Here is a 16,825-nt window from a genome sequence, read left to right as displayed (position 1 = left end):
TGGCACGATACAGTTCATGGGGTCACGAAGAGTCGGATACGACTTAACGACTGAACAACAACAACAACAAAAAAGTTAGATGTACAGTGAGACAGTGCATTGGAATGTTAAAAGGGGGGATTGGATTCTTAGTGAGCATATGAATAGAAGCAAACTTAGAGGGAAAAAGGCTGTAAGGAATACAGTCATGATGGATTTGCTTCAAAGGCTTATTGACGTTGGAAGAACAAATAAACCTTTAGCTAGGGATTATACCTATCATCAGCAAAATATAAAATGTATTGGAATGGATAGAAATTTAATACATTTTCAGTTGAATTCATAAATACACAATAGGTCAATTACCTGAAGCATGATCTGATATTTGTATATTGAAACTTTGTAATCCAGCATTATCATCTCACTGTAAATGGAAATGGAAAGTATGTCCCATGGAAAAAGACACTTGGCTTAAATAGATGTTTAAATACATTCAAAATTGCACTTACAGTAAAACATCAACTCATTTTGTGGCCAAATGCTTTGCAGTATAAAACATTGCTATTGGAAATGGAATTCAGGTACCACTTTGTTTCTGTGACTGAGCTATATGCCAGTATGTACGAATGGATGACACGTTCTTTCTGTGTTAATGGGGCAGATTTTTTTCATATTAACAGGCATAAAGCAAGGATGTCTCCCTACATTTATTGTATTTATTTTGATTATCTTAAGGTGGATGGAGATATACTTCAACTGCAATCGAAGTGGATAAATTTATGAAGTTATGGCACTTTCAGTAAGTACTGAAAATTCAATTGTCATATTAAGAGTAACATCAAGAAAATAGTGAATTGCATATTAATCTTGTGGATTAATAGTGGATAGCATATTAAATATATAGGAATAATAATTACAAAGGGCTGAAAACAATTACAGAAATGCAGTTATGTACCTTGATATGGATGTTTTAATTCAACATGGAATTAAACACATGGCAACCTCATTCAATATCATTATTAGGAACGATAGCAATGATTAAATGATTATCCTTCCAGAATGTTTATTTCCTTTTCAAACATTGCTAGAAATAATGGCCATTTACTTCTTTAACAGAGTACAAGAAATTATTGTCTTTCATACCTAAGCCAAACTAGAATCAGACAAGATGTCCAGGATAAACACAACTAAAAGGGAGGTCTATGAATATGAAGTCTGAACTATTATTTGGATGCAGCTCCACTGAATCAATTCAGATTAGAAAACCTAAAAATGGTAAGAAACTAACACAAGCCAATCCTAACCCATCCTAATCCTTATTTAAAACTGTCCTTAGAAGTTTGGATAAGATAGAAACATATTTTGATCTCCAATCTGATTCCTTTTATCCTATTTCTTGACTATGTACTATTCAAGTATGAAGATAAATTTCCTCAGTTCAAGGAATGGGAAAACAGAGGATTTTATTGAGTTAGTGACCTAATTATAAAGAATCAACCTGTCACCACTGAATATATATTGCAGGGGAATGAAAACAAGCCGTAACCTGGTTCCAAATAAAGCCAGTATTATTCTTTCTTCACAGAACATATAGGTCAGACCAGTTAAGCTCACTGGAAGTATTTGAGAAGTGGTGCTTCTCAGATTCTTTAAATAGTAAAGGAATCTTGCTTTTTATATCATTTTTTAAAATATCAGTACAAGTTCTTTAACTTGGGGAAGAGGCTTTAGATTTTGAACTTGATGAAACTCAGTGAAACTTTGTGATGTAGAATTTCTTTTAAATCCATTTGAGCACATCATCAAGAAAGTGTAAGCTAATTGATCAGTGGCATTATATAGCATTAAAATTATATTACATTAATCACAACTTTACTAGATTGTGTTGACAAGGCTGTGAACAAATTGGCATGTATTTTCAACTTCGGTGGTAATAACCAAGTTTTTGGTCAAAAGGTTTCGACGTAACTAAGAAAATCACACACCCACCTTTTAAAAGGAATTTTGCATTAAGATTGTTGTCTATATTTTGTACAATAGGAAAAAAGTTGCAAAAATAATTAATTCATCTGTTGTTAGCAGCCAGGTGTGTAAATGTACAACACTGGAAGTTGAAAGCACAATTGTCATTAGATTATGGTATTGTAAGTGTGGGAAGTTGCATTGGCAGAAAAAGTATCCCCGCAAACTTTTTTTCCAAAATCCCAGAATGAAGAATAGACTAGTAATATTTGGACACCATTTATTAATTATACTATATTGATAAAGTGTTTCCTGTCAGAGTGTACCTGTTAGTACAAGGAACATGCTATTTTACACAAATATATTAAATATTGATAATTAATCTTATTTATTTTCGTTATAGTTATTCTTATTTATTTTCTTTAGTTATGTCCTCCCAAAGTATAAGCATTAGCTAACTTTTTTCTTCTCTATTTTGAAATTTTGTTTGTTTTCAGTTCAGCTGCTGGATTTTTTTTCTAGAAAATGTTTTGTAATTCATGTCTAGATATTGCACTTGCTCCATAAAAATGAATCTATCAGTCACCTGTCATAAAGAAAATGTTAATCAAAATCAAACTTGTTTTAATATTTGGATGGAAGACTACCAGAAAATTCCAGGGCTATAAGCTAGGCTGAGAAGTCAGAAAACACCACAGAAGAAAGCAGTAGCAAAACACTTCTGTATTGTGGTTAAGAAAATAACACGAACATCCTGAGGTAGCAATGACCTCAACTAGAAGAAGACTTCACTTGTTATGAGTGGGTTGGCATAAGAAGGAGGGAAGTACTGGGAATGGATGGGTATGTTGCTGGAGGGGAAGGGAAAAGACTTAGCTGGTAGCGTCTGGATGAAGTAAAGGCGGGATGTTAAACTTTTGCGGGCTGCACTGCCCTTTGCCTGGTATTTCAAGAACCTCACTCCAAAAGAGGGTGCAGCTAGTACCTATTTTGTATATGAGGTTCAGGAGTTTTAGGAGGTGAAATGGATACCTTAAGCACCTGAAAGCTTAAAGTACCCATTTGCCCCTTAAAACACCCATCCAAATGCAAACAATAGCCCATATTTTTGTCCCCATCCACTTGGAGGGCCACAAAACAGATGTCATAGTTTTGCACCCCTGAAATAAAGGATATTCCCATTCCCTCCCTCCACTGCCACCCCACAAAGACCAGGATAAGGAGTTTATGCCATGATTAGAAACCATAGAGAGGAATTGTGATTTCTGCCTCTCAGCGCTTCCAAGAATGTGAAGTACTGCAGTAACAGTAGCTTTACAGAATAGTGACATTGAACTAATGTTGAGCTGGTATGTTGAACACATAAAGACTAAATATGCTTTCAGATGCACAGGAAGAAATAACAGTCAGCAAGACATGCAAGTCTATACTCCATTAGTTTCAGTGTGGCGTCTGCTATGTACCCATGGAAGGGTGGTGATTGTTATGCAGGAAGCTCTGCATGCAACCAGAGACACTGTTCTGCAGATAATCAGATGTGAGATTGGGTTCTAAGGATAACTGGGATTGTTGCTACCTGTCCTCCGTGCTGCAGAGCTCCATTCTTGCCCGAGCTGCTAAATTTCCCTTCCAGGTTGGTGTTTGATTTCCTAGGGTTTATGTTTGAAGGGAGGGGTCAGAGGCAGTTCTTGAGTTCATGGCTACCATGTCAAACACAGGCTTATCCCAATTCATAATGCACCCAACTCATGTGGGAGGCCACAATATTAGTTTGATCTAATGTGTCTTGGAAGAGATGTCAACTGAGAATGGAAGATATTAGCATCAGTGTCTTGTCATGATCAAACCACTCCCTGATTTCCATGGAGCTGACTGTTACCATTCATTTGGTCTACCCCAGACTTCTGATGGGTCTGCTTGATTTTTAAAAGGCACTTTGGAGTGCAGCTCTGTCAAGGTTTTAGTGAACTCCTGGAATATGGAAGTAGCTGCAGATCTTGACAGGATTGTACCTGAGAGCCTCTCCCTGAACGTTGATCTGGGGGGCTCCTTGGTATACTGAAGAATTCTGGGAGATGAAGAGATGCCTGGAGTGTCACTGGCAAACAGTAAAGAGCAAATATGATCAAACTTGGGTGCATGCTTGGGGTCAATCCTCCACTGTGGTGCAATGGAGCAGTGAGGTGTCAATACTTCTCTGGGCTTATCACATCCACAGATTATTATCTAACAGCCCTATTCAAGCCAACCCAAACCTTTTTGGGGGAAGTTGGGGCAGAAGATCAGTCATGATTCCATGGTGATATGTTTGCAAGGCATCTGGACGATAAAATCATTTACAGTTACTCAGAACTGGATGATGGTTCAGTAAACCCTTGTGAGATTATCTGGGAGCAGTTTGAGTCTGTTAATCTTGAGGAAGTAGACAGGGTTTTCTGTGACTTCAGTTGTGTCACCTGTTTCTCCTGATTGGTAAATACAGTGATGTATAGATCTTTAAGAACATTCCAAAACAGAGGCAAAGATGACTGCCACAAATAAGCATTTATAAGAGTATAATAAAGAAAATTTATGAATGAAATAAAGGGAGTGGAAAATGTCTGGATTCTTGAGAATAATGAAAATCTCAGCAGGTGGCAGTACCTAGGTGCTCTTGGCTGATCTCTAAAATACTAAGGTCAGATGGGGTTATACTTGGATGGGAGACTTGGGAAATCCCAGAGCTGAAGGCTAGATACAGAAGTTAAAAAAATGTCCTAGAAGGCAGCAATGGCAACACAATTCTGCATAACTATCAAGAAAACGACACTAATATATTCATGTAGTCATCAGTTCGACTTGAGGGAGACTTTGATCTTTTTTTCTGGAGAAAACAACTAGACAAGAGTTTCCATTTTAGGATTAAGCTTAGTATAACAAACACAAGCGCTGAATATTTTATTTATATTGAGAGAAAGAGAAATTAATTATCCTGTTCAATGAGTAGGTATTTATAGGGCAGTATGCTATCATTTAGAATAAAGAATTATGAAAAAGCAAAAGCGCACGTAACATCCAATCTCAGCTGACAAGCAAAAAGACAGCAGTGGGCTACTTTTTCATTTCCGCAGGCGGAACTTGTCTGCCGCGGAACTGAACGGCCAGCAAGCGGCGACCCGCCGGACGAAGAGAGGAAGCGCACAGAACAGGGAGTGAGGTCGCCGCTCGTATGGGTGCTGCTGTTTTTGCAGACTCCTTCCTGCTGCTAAAGCTGTTCCTGTTCCTGTTCCTGGAAAGTGGGGGTGGGGGGAAGAAGAAGAAGAAGAAAAAGAAGAAGAAGGGTTTGCCCTGGCTACCGGCAAGCAGGAAAGAAAAAGCGTTCCCACCTTGACCCCTCTACATGGCAGGGAATTTCTGGCAGAGTTCGCATTAGTGAGTTGTCCTTGCAGTCTGAATGTTCTGGGGAGGGGAGGGAAGGAAGGAAAAGGTGGTGCGGAGTGCAGGCGCGCGGGGCCGGGCAGTTGCGGGAGTGTTAGAGGCTTCCTCTGTAGGAGGGTTTTTTTCTCAGTGCAGAGGGTAGGACGGGTTTCTGTGTAGTGGGATATTGCTGTACGCTTGGGAGAGAGGTGTCTCTGCAGGTTGGGGCTTTCAAAGTATTATTTGTAGCTGCAATATTTTTAGGACACGGTTTATTTCCAACAAGACGACTTTCTCTTTTTATCGATTCTTCCAAAAATAACCGGACAACGTGTGTGACTGCATGTATAAAGAAAAGAGGGTGGGTTTTTTCCAGCTTGAACATACTTTATTCAGGTTAAACGTCCTGTGGTGCTTGTAAAGTGACATCTCCTATAAGAGCAAGTACTTTGACAGAGTAAAAGTACGTACTGTGCTCTGTATTAGTAAAAGTTTGCTGCAGAATCTCCACTCACCACCCCAAGGGTTTTGTGTTACCAGAGAAACTGGTTTCCCCCTCATTGTAGCATTGTGGTTAAGATAACTGCGCCTTGCCTGTTTTTAGGTACTATCTTTAATATTTTCGTTTTCATTTTAACTTTTGTACAAAACTAAGGGCAATGTTACTTGTTAAACTCATATGGAAGCAGATAAGGTGAAAAATAAATATTCTGATTACACTGGGTTTATCATGAGGAAAGTAATCTACTTGACCATGTATGTTTCTTTCCAAAATAGTTTACCCCTATTTACATATTTTTGCACAAATGAATATTATTCTAATTTCTAGGAATCAGATTGTGTTTTCAATCCATTCACATACATACTGAAATATTTTAAGGTGACTAAATTGTGATACTGTGAAATTAAAGAATGTCTTGGCTGGCATAGATGTAATCACATTGAATAATGTGATTCAGGTTCAAATATTTTTGACATACTGTTTTTCTTAGTAACATAACTTAGAACCTTATCATAGGGGGAAAAATATCTAGTGGTATTTGCTATGGCTGCAGGATTCTGTTTTATTTCTTTTGCTACTTCTTGCATGTAATTTACAACCACTATTTATTTCTAAAGAAACCAAGATTCCAAGGAAAACTTCTTAATATGTTATATCTAAATATCAAATATGATTCGAGTATTGGTTTTTTAATCAGCAACCAACATTTTCTGTACTAGGAAGTCAAATACCTAGGATGAATAATATCTAAAAAGTATGCAGCCATGTAACTGGAAATCATGATATCACAGAAATGCTATTTGTAGAAGAGTTAGAGGCAGAAAGTGGGGTTAAATGTGTAGAAGTAATAAATATGTACAATTTGTATAGAATATTTAGAAATATCTAAAATTCCTGAGGCAACTTAAAATAATTATTATTGTTATATATTAGTCTTATATACTGCCTTTACTTCAGGAGGTCAAGACAATTTACATAGGGTTCTCCTTTCATTTTATCCCCACAACAACTATCCTGGACTGTTTGCATGTATGTGTGTGTGAGAGAGTGCATGCACGCAAATGGTTCAGTCTTCCAGTGTGTATCCCTGATTGAGGGTGGATTTGAACTCTACTCGGACACCTATTACGTCACCCTAGTTTTCACATAATATATTTAAATACAATTACATCAATACAAGTTATTAGAAAGGGGCAAAAATTACTAGAACAAATTTTCTTCCAAGTTTTCAGATGTTTCACTGTTGACATTTTACATTTGAATCTTTGAATTATAGACGGTCTCATATGAAACATTTCTAGTTTGAAATTATTGTCAAAGCCAGATGGTAGTTTCTTATTGGCCAGAATTTTGTTGCTGGCCTGTTACTGGAGCTCTCAAATTCTGGTGGCAGGTGAACATTGGAGAAATAGAAGAGGCATTGGAAGAAAAAATTAGTTCTGAATACTTTTGACTGAATATTCATGAAAATATGTACCTTTGGCATCAGACCATATAATACAGGATAAAAGGTGTTTTGTTTTTTCTGTGTTTATGATAGATCCAATCTGTTTAGTTGATACAAGTGCTAATGTTCTAAAAGCAGTCTCTCCTTTCTTTCTCTGTAGCTTACAATGGATTTTGGATAAACAAGATCTGTTGAAGGAACGCCAAAAGGACTTAAAATTTTTAATAGAAGAAGAATATTGGAAACTACAGATATTTTTTACAAATGGTAAAAATAGTATCAGTTTTAACTTGCTTAATTGATACACTTGTGTGAGAGACAGAGAGATGGATGAGTGAGATTTGTGTTTATTTCTTAAAATACAATGATTTAACTAATTTTTAGAAGAAACACACTTTGCCAGGCCCTTGAGCATGCTCCCATTAGAATCTTACTCAGTTTAAATATAACATTGGTCACTGTAGATGTTTTTTTCTAAGGTTAGACATATATTTTCTTTTTGGAACATTGCATTTCTAAAACATGTGCGATACCATCTCTATACAGGCCTTTACCACGGTACTGCAAATACTGACTTAGTCTATATCTAATGCCCATCCAGGATGAAAAGGTGGGGTTTCAAATACTCAGGAATAGAAGACAAGCACTGTCATGAGGAATGCTGAAACTCTTGCACTAATAATTACAAAATAAAATTATCATTGGATAAATTATTTGAGGTCAGTTCTGAAGGCTAGTGGTAATTGGGGCCAAAAGAAGGCACACTTTTGGTCAGTAGAGGCTGCACTTAAAATTTGGGGGCAGAGCAGCAAAAGAAGCAATGGATGGGGTGATGATTCAAATTGAGATGGACTTTGTTATATGCATGGGGCAAGGATTTTCCCCCCTCTTTTGTTATGAAGAGGGTTTTAAGTTGCTTGTAATGGTGTTAGGCTTAGAATTTATGCTAAGCCTTTGGTATCCTTTCTCAAAATGGTGGGAAACCAGAATGGCAGTTGAGGAGGTTTCTGAGGCAGTTGGAACGGCAAAATAACTGTAAAATGATGATTAATTTTAGTAACTCTTTTGTATTGGAAGTCAAGCATGTCATTACTATTTAGTCAGAGCCAATAGTAGCAGGGATTGATAAATAAAATTTAAGCCTGCATCTTAATACATATCTTGGTATCATTGAAACTTTATTCTAGGTAAATATGTATAAGATTCATATGCAGGGAGGCGTTGGTTTTAAATTTTTTTGTAAGGGATGAAAGCATGCTTTAATATTTAAAAATTTAAATATTTAAAATATTTAAAATTGGAATATAATTTGGCTCAATTTAATAGCTGAAATGCAGCTTTCATATCTATAAATTCCAGTACTAAGGTTCTATAAAACTTGCTAATAAAGGATTTGTTAAGTGTGCATAAATTACAACTCAGATAAGCTGTAATTCTGTTTTAATATAGAGCTACTGAACAATCTTGCATTCATCAAGTAATGCACATGCACATAACTTATTTCCTTACAGGGATTATGGCAGTCCTATTTTAGAATGCACATATATATTCACAACTGGACTTTTCATAATATGTCTGAAAAGTCAAAGTAACTTGTTACAGTCAGAATCAGTATCCTCTGTGTTGGAGCTGGCAAGGTGAGGTAGAGGGAAATGACGTTAATAGTTGTTTTCTTAAAATTATTTAAGAAGTTAAACAATACAATTATTTTGTAATTAACACATTAGCTCATATTTTTAGACATTTTGGAAATTATTATAAAAGTAAGTTAGGAAAGAGGTACTGATATATGGACAATGCTGTTAGAATGCTGTTGATAGTTGCATCAGCATTATATCTGGCATTCTGAATGTTCTGTACTTTAAATCAATATCCTGCCTCCACTGATAATTTCACATTTATCACAGTTAAAAAACTGTTTAGCTAGCCACCTTGTGTACAAAAGACTTGCTTGGCTTTAAACCTTTAAAATGAGCATTGATGTGTGAATTATCTCAGAAATGGCAGGAATGTAATAAAACACTGCCATGTTCAAATTATGAATGGATGGAGGGGATTTTGGAATAATATCAAATAACCATCTTATGTTTTGTTTTATAATTCTGTCCCTCTGTCTCTGCTTGGTATTTTGGATGGATGCTTCCAACATGCTTGGAACATATCCTTTGCTCCGAAAGCCAAATGAGCTACCTGTACAGCTGACACCATGGTGGCTTTTTCGCCAACTGGCAGATAGAGCTTGTGATGGAGCAGCTGACAATTTTTTTATGATCTAGCTTCCCCCGGCACCCTATTCCCTTTCCATAGATTAAATATGTCATACTTCAAGCACCTGCTGCCTTTGCCAACTCCATAACTATGCTGATATTGGCAGCTTAATTCATTGAACAAATTAAATACCTCTTTTGCAATGTGTTAAAAGCTGTATACAAATGATAATATAACTGAAAGCTTTGGGTTTCACACAGAATAAAGTTCTTAAACCTCTGGATGAGAGTGATTGAGTTGAGAATTGCATGAAGTTGCAGATAGTAGAATAAATGGTTTTCTTTAGGTGTAGATTACACCTCAATATGCCTTGCATCTGTTCTGTCATTTTTGGAGAAGTGAATAATGCATCAGAGTTATCTATAAGAGCTGGAAATAATTATCATCTGCCTGAATTTAAACTAACTCAGCTTAGTAGCCAATCATGGAAAAATTACTGGCACTGTTCAGAAATACAGTGCTGTGCAAAAGTTTTAGGCAGGTGTGAAAAAATGCTGTAAAGTAAGAATACTTTCAAAAATATATATTGTAATTGTTTATGTTTATCAAGTTACAAAATGCAAAGTGAGCGAACAGAAGAAAAACCCAAATCAAATCAATATTTGGCGTGACCACCCTTTGCCTTCAGAACAGCATCAGTTCTTCTAGGTACACTTGCACATAGTTTTTGAAGGAACTTGGCAGGTAGGTTGTTCCAGACATCTTGGAGAACTAACCATAGATCTCCTGTGGATGTAGACTGCCTCAAATCCTCTGTCTCTTCATGTAATCCTTGACAGACTTGATGATGTTGAGATCAGGGCTCTGTGGGGGCCAAACCATCACTTCCAGGACTCCGTGTTCTTCTTGACACTGAAGATAGTTCTTAATGACATTGACTGTATGTTTGGGGTTGTTGTCCTGCTGCAGAATAAATTTGAGGCCAGTCACATGCCTCCCTGATGGTATAGCATGATGGATAAGTACTTGCCTGTATTTCTCAGCATTGAGGACACCATTGATCCTGACCAAACCTCCAACTCCATTTGCAGAAATGCAGCCCCAAACTTGCAAGGAACCTCCACCATGCTTCACTCTTGCCTGCAGACATTCATTATTGTACCTCTCTCCAGCCCTTCGGCGAACAAACTGCCTCCTGCTATAGCCAAAGATTTCAAATTTTGACTCATCAGTCCAGAGCACCTGCTGCCATTTTTCTGCACCCCAGTTCCTATGTTTTCGTGCATAGTTGAGTCGCTTAGCCTTGTTTCCACATTGGAGGTATGGCTTTTTGGTTGCAGTTCTTCCATGAAGACCATTTCTGGCCAGACTTTTCCAGACAGTAGATGGGTGTACCTGGGTCCCACTGGTTTCTGCCAGTTCTGTGCTGATGGCACTGCTGGACATCTTCCAGTGTTGCAGGGAAGTAAGGATGATGTGTCTTTCATCTGCTGCATTAAGTTTCCTTGGACAACCACGGGTCCTCAGTGTTGCCCATTTCTTTGTGCTTCTTCAAAAGAGCTTGAACAGCACATCTTGAAACCCCAGTCTGCTTTGAAATTTTTTCCTGGGAGAGACCTTGCTGATGCAGTCTAACTACCTTGTGTTTTGTTGCTGTGCTCAGTCCTGCCATGGTGTATGACCTGTGACATGAAACTGTCTTCCACAACCTCACCTTAGTAGCAGAGTTTGGCTGTTCCTCACCCAGTTTTAAGCCTCCTACACAGTCGTTTCTGTTTCAGTTAATGAGTGTGTTCCAACCTACATATGAAATTGATGATCATTAGCACCTGCTTGATATAATTGGTTAATCATGCACTTGACTCTAATCCTACAAGATCCCTGACTTTGTGCAAGTGTACAAGTGTAAGAATTGATGCTGGTTTGAAGCCAAAGGGTAGTCACATCAAATATTGATTTGATTTAGATTTTTCTTTTGTTTGCTCAATTTGCATTTTGTAAATTGATAAACATAAAGAATTACAATATATATATTTTTGAAAGCATTCTTACTTTACAACATTTTTTCACACCTGCCTAAAGCTTTTGCACAGTACTGTATATTTCATAGTTTACTACACAATATTGTAGGGATCAGGTTCAATAATCCCAACTGTGCACTCTTGAGTTGTTCCTTGTATCAGGAATATCAAGCAGTGATTTAATGTCAGTTTTTCTAACTACAATTTTAATGCTTTATGATATAATCTACTGTGTCATAGTCTCAGTTTGCAATCTTCATCTATAAAATAAAGTATTGTTTTATCCTATGGGGATCCTATGAATGGGCTTTTAGTACAAAAAGAAGTTTAGGATAATATTTTAATAATACTACAAAAATGATTTGCAACTCTGTGGGGTTCAGTTTCAGTATTCATTGCAGAATACAAAATTGCACTTTGAAAATTTAACTAATTTTTAAAAATTTTATTCTAAGTTATCCAGGCATTAGGTGAACATTTGAAGTTAAGACAACAAGTTATTGCCACTGCTACTGTCTATTTCAAGAGGTTCTATGCCAGGTAAGATCATGAGCTCTATTACTGTCTAATTCTTCCTATATAAATCTTTTAGTGATTATAGGGTCTCTTTTTAAAAGTGGTGTGACTGGTAAATCCCTCTTTTCTGCCTGTTTAAAATTATGTATTATAATTTTTCAGGTATTCCCTAAAAAGTATTGATCCAGTGCTAATGGCTCCCACATGTGTATTTTTGGCATCCAAAGTAGAGGTAAGGAAGCAGCTTGCTACATAGTGATCTTTGGATAGATTGGAGAGAAGGCATTTTACCTTTAGCAGGTGATTTGCTGACTTTTATTTTTTCATTTTCTTTTGGAATAAATAGAAAGCCAATATAGCCAATTAGTAGTAATTAATTAACGGTATAATAAATTGACATGCTGATTGAGTGATTAACTTTTCTTCTATCGGTCCTAATAAGTATACCTTCTCATTTAGCAACTGCAATCCATTCCAGTGACTTTGTCACTAAGTGAAATGGTCACTAAGTGAACACATGACACACAGAGAGAGATGCTGCAAAGATCACTGGTTGCTGCTGTCTCATTCAGATAAGGTTCTCTCCTACAGTGTCCTGTCCCTGACCCGTTTTTTTCCTCTTTTTTGCCCCCTCACGGGGCGGAGAGATTGCTTAAACAAGCTCTCTCTTCCTGAGCTGCTTTTCTCTGCAGTGCAGCACCTCCCTAAGAACCTCTAAGGGAAAGTTAACAAGCTGAGCTCTGTGATCTTAATTAATTGATTAGAACCCTCTGGCTCCTTTGCATTGCTGCCTGAAACTGACAATACCTTAATCAGTTTCACAATGAAGGCTTTTGTCGTCAGGCGCAGGAAATTTGGTTGTAAATCCATGTGTTGGTCAGAAAATAAATTTTTTATTACTGTTTATTACTGTCATATTTGTGAATATTCATTACCCAAGGTAGTTGCTAAATGAGGAGTGGCTGTATTAGCAGATTAAGTAGTGCTTTTTCTGTTAGGGTTTTCTGCTATGCCTTCCCCTGTCCCAGCCTCCACAGTGGTGGGCGTTTTGCAGGTCACATGTATTAGCCAGTTGATGTTTTCTGTCTTTTGATCAGTTGTGCTTTCAGTGCTTGCTTTGCAGGTTGTTTTTTCTGCCTTATGGCTATAGTGGACTAGCATCAGAATGGCTTCCTGCCAACAGTATACAGTAGCAGCCAATGGAAATTGATGAAAGAAAAGAACTTAGCTTTCTTCTCAGGAAGAAATTTGTTTATTGCAACATAATCCTTGAATCTGCAAGTTACTGTGATTTTGATAAAACAAGAAGGATCAGCAGAAAGGCAGAGAAGCTCTTTACACCAGCTCACATGGGATGTTGTAGAATTGGACATGGGGGGTTTGGATGATTCCACAGTGCTGCCCAATGAGAACAAAAACTGCCCTGGCTTTCTTTTTTCCCACAGATCAAGAGTACCTCTGTAATCTCACGTAATAACCAGAGTTTGACATTTTGTTAGCGTTAGTGCTTCTGGAATTGTGTACTTTCCTCTATTATTTTATTTTTGACGTTCTAGGAATTTGGTGTGGTTTCAAATACGAGGTTGATATCTGCTGCTACTTCTGTATGTAAGTGGAACTATCCTTTTGTAGATAATGGCTGTCATCTTTGAAAGGAATTTTTAAATCAAATATCACTTATAGTTATGGTATACAGACATACAGTGCATTCTGAAAGTATTCAGACCCCCTTCACTTTTTTCAATTTTGTTATGTTGCAGCCTGATAGTATAACTGTTCAAATTCATTTTTTCCCCTCATTAATCTACACTCAGTACCCCATAATGACAAAGTGAAAACAGAATTTTAGAAATGTCTGTAAATTTATTAAAAAGGAAAAACTGAAATATCACATTGGCATAAGTATTCAGACCCTTTGCAACAACACTGGAAATTGAGCTCAGGTGCCTCTTGATCATTGCTGAGCTGTTTCTACACCTTGATTGGAGTCCACCTGTGGTAAATTAAATTGGACATGATTTGGAAAGGTGCACACCTCTCTATAGAAGGCCTCACAGCTGACAATGTATACTGTATCAGAGAAAAAGCCATGAGGTCAAAGGAACTGCCTACAGAGCTCAGAGACAGGATTATTGCAAGGCACAGATCTGGGGAAGGCTACAAAAAATGTCTGCTGCACTGAAGGTTCTGAAGAGCACAGTGGCCTCCATAATTCTCAAATGGAAGAAGTTTGGCACAACCAGGACTCTTCCAAGAGCTGGTCGCCTGGCCATACTAAGCAATTGGGGGAGAAGAGCCATAGCAAGAGAGGTGACCAAGAACCTGATGGTCACTCTGACTGAGCTCCAGAGATCCTGTGTGGAGATGGGACAAAGTTCCAGAAGGACAACCATCACTGCAGCCCTCCACTGATCTGGGCTTTATGGCAGAGTGGCTAGATGGAAGCCTCTCCTCAGTGCAAAACACATGAAAGCCTGCTTGGAGTTTGCAAAAAAGCACCTGAAGGATTCTCAGACTGTGAGGAGCAAGATTCTCTGCTCTGATGAAACCAAGATTGAACTGTTTGGCCTCAATTCTAAATGTTATGTTTGGGGGAAACCAGGCACCGTTCATCACCTGCCCAATACCATCCTAACAGTGAAGCATGGTGGTGGCAGCATCATGCTGTGGGGGGTGTTTTTCAGCAGCAGGGACTGGGAGACTGGTCAGGGTTGAGGGAAAGCTGAATGGAGCAAAGTACAGAGATCTCCTCAGTGAAAACCTGTTCCATAGCGCTCAGGACCTCAGACTGGGCTGAAGATTCACCTTCCAACATGACAATGATCCTAAGCACACAGCCAAGACAACATAGGAATGGCTTAGGGATAACTCTGTGAATGTTCTAGAGTGGCCCAGCCAGAGCCCTGACTTGAACCCTATTGAACATCTCTGGAGAGACCTGAAAATGGCTGTCCACCGGCGGTCCCCATCCAACCTGATTGAGCTTAAGAGGATTTGCAAAGAAGGATGGCAGAAAATCCCCCAATCCAGGTGTGCAAAGCTTGTTGCGTCATACCGAAAAAGACTCGAGGCTGTAATTGCTGCCAAAGGTGCTTCAACAAAGTACTGAGTAAAGGGTCTGAATACTTATGCCAATGTGATATTTCAGTTTTTCCTTTTTAATAAATTTACAGACATTTCTAAAATTCTGTTTTCACTTTGTCATTATGGGGTACTGAGTGTAGATTAATGAGAAGAAAAATTGAATTTGAATGATTATAGTATCAGGCTGCAACATAACAAAATTGAAAATAGTGAAGGGAGTCTGAATACTTTCTGAATGCACTGTATGGAATGCAAAATGTGTGTGTGTACATGATAAACTCAAAAATTGTTAAGTTCTATCTTATTCAGATATTTGATTGGGTAGTAATGTATTGGTACAGTATTTAATTTTTCTAAACTAGTGAATGCTTCTTTCCCATACGATAATATTTGAAACTTGCAGAAGCTGATAAACATTTTTAAACTGATTCTAATATATATTCCAAAATATTGTAACAGAAATATTTGTTTTGACATTATTTTTATTGTTCAATTCTGTAAAACGTTGCTATCCAATATAAAAAATAAATATGCTTCAATAGATATTGTTAACTCCTGTTTTCTTATGCTTTCAAATGTAAATCCCTGCATTCAGCATCTAGTTTTCTAATTAAATTAAGGTGTTGAGAGAGAACTAAGTGTGTTAAATTAATTTCGATTGCTTTTATTTTAAAAATCATTCTTGACTTTTTCTTCATCACAGTGAAAACTAGGTTTTCGTATGCCTTTCCAAAAGAATTTCCTTATAGGATGAACCATGTAAGTATGCTGTAAGAAAACACTGTTTGCCTTAATACTTCCTTATCTCCACAAATGATTTTAAAAAGCATTTTACACTTTTATGTGAAAGAGTGGGAATGCTGAGCATATTGCAAAGCATTGATTTCCATTATCATCTTCATTTCCCTAAGACTGAGGAAATGAAGATGAGAGTGACAGGAAGATTGTGCTTTGCTATACCCCCAGCTGTTTTAGATTTTTGGAAAAAACAGAAAATTAAAGTAAAAAGAAAAGGGCCTTTCCATTGCATCATCAGCTGTGGCTGAGAGACTCTAGGAGTGGTGCTTGGGAAAGAGAAAAACTTAAGGTAGTAAACTGGATTGCAGAGAGAAAGAAGTATGAGATAAATCAGTTGACCTCTGTAAAAAGGCGATTTGTTGGAGTAAAAAATATAATTTCAAAGGAGTTTCTTTATGTTTTCCTTTTTTGAAATGACAGTGGCAGATGTTATTGCTGCTGACAAAAAAGCTTGTATGTTTCCATTCCCATTGTTTTCCAAGTTTAGAATCTTAATAGTTTTAGAATTGGCTGATTGTAGAACAGGATAAACTACGGCAATCAACTGCTGCTTCAGTCAAATGGTGCTCATGTTACTTGAGTTATGTACATGTAATTAATGTATTCTTATGTCTATGCAGATACTAGAATGTGAATTTTATCTGTTAGAGTTAATGGTAAGTTCATCATTTATTTTGTACATTCTGTTTAATCTCTTATACTGGTAGTCCTCAGCGTACATCCGTTTGTTCAGTGACCATTCAGAGTTATGGCAGTGCTGAAAAAATGGACGTATGACTGGTTCTCGAACTTCTGGCCATTGTAGCACCCCCGCAGTCATGTGATTGCACTCTGGGCACTTGGGTGCCCGGCTCGCGATTATGACATTGCAGGGAATCAGGGTCATGTGATCACCATTTGTGACCTTCCCTG

At 37.5% G+C, this 16,825-nt stretch overlaps 1 protein-coding gene across 1 annotated transcript in view; it reads left to right on the top strand.

Moving 5' to 3' along the window:
- The first annotated feature begins 5,127 nt into the window (after positions 1 to 5,127).
- Positions 5,128 to 16,825, top strand: part of CCNC (cyclin C) — a 23,197-nt gene continuing 11,499 nt past the window's right edge. Inside the window, exons 1-7 of the mRNA XM_007428770.4 lie at positions 5,128 to 5,352; positions 7,447 to 7,553; positions 11,971 to 12,055; positions 12,194 to 12,263; positions 13,588 to 13,639; positions 15,819 to 15,874; positions 16,534 to 16,569. Coding sequence (XP_007428832.1) covers positions 5,321 to 5,352; positions 7,447 to 7,553; positions 11,971 to 12,055; positions 12,194 to 12,263; positions 13,588 to 13,639; positions 15,819 to 15,874; positions 16,534 to 16,569 — 438 coding nt within the window. The 5' untranslated portion in view covers positions 5,128 to 5,320. The remainder of the gene's footprint in view (positions 5,353 to 7,446; positions 7,554 to 11,970; positions 12,056 to 12,193; positions 12,264 to 13,587; positions 13,640 to 15,818; positions 15,875 to 16,533; positions 16,570 to 16,825) is intronic.

The sequence above is a fragment of the Python bivittatus genome, unplaced genomic scaffold, assembly GCF_059951505.1.
Source record: "Python bivittatus isolate LINGU-HERP-01145 unplaced genomic scaffold, Pbiv_v1 ctg000020_np1212, whole genome shotgun sequence".
NCBI classification, from domain to species: Eukaryota; Metazoa; Chordata; class Lepidosauria; order Squamata; family Pythonidae; genus Python; species Python bivittatus.
Note: the sequence above shows the minus strand (reverse complement) of the source record. Positions and strands in the feature narration are given on the sequence as shown.